This window comes from Ailuropoda melanoleuca, chromosome 14 (assembly GCF_002007445.2).
Source record: "Ailuropoda melanoleuca isolate Jingjing chromosome 14, ASM200744v2, whole genome shotgun sequence".
NCBI lineage: Eukaryota > Metazoa > Chordata > Mammalia > Carnivora > Ursidae > Ailuropoda > Ailuropoda melanoleuca.
The window spans coordinates 41,678,495-41,680,239 of NC_048231.1; the positions used below are offsets into that span (position 1 = coordinate 41,678,495).

General features: G+C 65.1%; 1 protein-coding gene across 1 annotated transcript in view; it reads left to right on the forward strand.

Moving 5' to 3' along the window:
- Positions 1–941, forward strand: part of LOC117795939 (metastasis-associated protein MTA1-like) — a 3,925-nt gene extending 2,984 nt beyond the window's left edge. Inside the window, exons 4-5 of the mRNA XM_034642179.1 lie at positions 116–225; positions 835–941. Coding sequence (XP_034498070.1) covers positions 116–225; positions 835–941 — 217 coding nt within the window. The remainder of the gene's footprint in view (positions 1–115; positions 226–834) is intronic.
- The last annotated feature ends 804 nt before the right edge of the window (positions 942–1,745 follow it).

The window sequence follows — 1,745 nt, forward strand, 5'->3', positions numbered from 1 at the left end:
GCCCCCCCCCCCCCCGCCCCGTGTCTGGCTGAGACGGGGGTGGCCTGGACGTGGCCTGGGACCCAGACTGGCAGGTGCCTGGCTCCCTGTGGCCGCATGGCTCCCCTCCCACCAGGGCAGCCAGCATAGCTGGGGTCAGGCCGGCCTACCACCCTGCTCCTGGCAGAGCCCTGCCCCAGCTGTCCAAGGGTTCCTGCCCAGAGCCACAGGGCCAGCCCCCAGCAGGTGTGGGGTTTCCTAAGTGAGAATTTGCTCAGATTTCAGCAAGTACGTTGTTCTCAGAAATTCTACCTCCGGCCATCCCTCTGCACCCACCCTTGCAGGCCAGCAAGACAGGTGCAAGCTGTCTAGCTCCCGAAGAGAGGGGTGGGGGGGGAACGCCTCTCAGTCTGTGCAGTCTGTGCCACCCCAGCCAGCCTGGAGAAGGGTGAGCCGGGCCCTCCTGGGGTGGGCTCCCTCTTCCTGCCCTCCCCAGTCCCACTGCGGTGTGTGCACAGCTCAGCCGGGGATTAAAATAGAAACTACTGCTTCCTCTCAGGAGACAGATACGGGAGTCCTGGCCTCCCACCTCCGTCCTGTGATGGGGCCCTGTAAGGTGACAGGCCAGGGTGTTGAAGTGGCCCCTCCCACCCGACTGTCCTCTGGAGTCCTGGTGCCCCCTCCCTGCCCTGAGATGGAGTTTTGCCGGGGAGCCTTTTCCCAGCCTGGGGGTCTGAGGAGGGGGCAAGGATCTCTTCCCTCCTCCTCAGACCCAGGGGATTTCAGGTACAAGAGTCATCCCCAGGAGGGGTGCACCTCCAAACATCCCCCCCCCCCCCCCCCCCCCCCNTGCAGGGGTCCCTGCCGCAGAGCCAAGACCGCCCTGTGTGCTCTTTACCAGCCAGGACACCGTGCCGCGAAGGCCCCAGGGGAGGGCCCTGCCCCCACACCTGGCTGGCTAGCTGGCCCCGCCATCTCCCTGCCCTGTCCTTGCCCCCGCCTGTATCCCTTTGTGGTTTCAGAGGTGGACACTGCCATTCAGTGTCCATTGGTCCAGAAGAGTCGTCACATTAGGGACCTGTCCCCCATTCTGCCCAGGGGTGCCTGGTCCATGCCAAGGCCTTCCCTTTGCTCTGCCCCATCACTGCATCACTGTCCGGGCAGGACTGGGCCCTGGACCCCTCCCACACATAACCTCCTTACAGAAGATACCTGATGCCCAGCCTCAGCAAGCAGTGGGCTGCAAAGGTCTGACCTGTGGGGGAGCCCCAGCACTGGCCACCCTGCCAGGAAAAGGACTGCTGAGGCCTCCCCACCCCCATCTCCTGGCTTGCCTGGCAAGGGGCCAGAGTCAGGGTGCAGACGGGAGGGGGGCCGGTCAGGCTGGTCAGTCAGGCTGCAGGGGAGACCACATGTTTCTGTGCTGTTGTCCTCACAAGAGCAGCAGTGGGCGTGAGGGTGTGAGTGCAGGGAGGGGGGTGGCCAGGGGGCTGGGCCAAGGTGGGGCTGCAGTGAAAGTCTGGGTTCTGGAGGTCTGTGGGACCGTGACTCTCTCACTCTTCCAGTGCGCAAATACACCTGGTCCTAGGGGCCTGGCCGGTGCACGGGGCAGAGGAAAGGGGGGTGGGGGTAGGGGAGCTCAGGGGGAGCTGCCCGGACAGCGGGTTCATTTGGGGTTGGGGGGGGTCTGTCCACTCGTCGGGCTTGAGGCTCAGCTGGGCTGGAGGCCCAGGGAAGGGCTTACTGGGAGGCAGAACCTCAGGGAG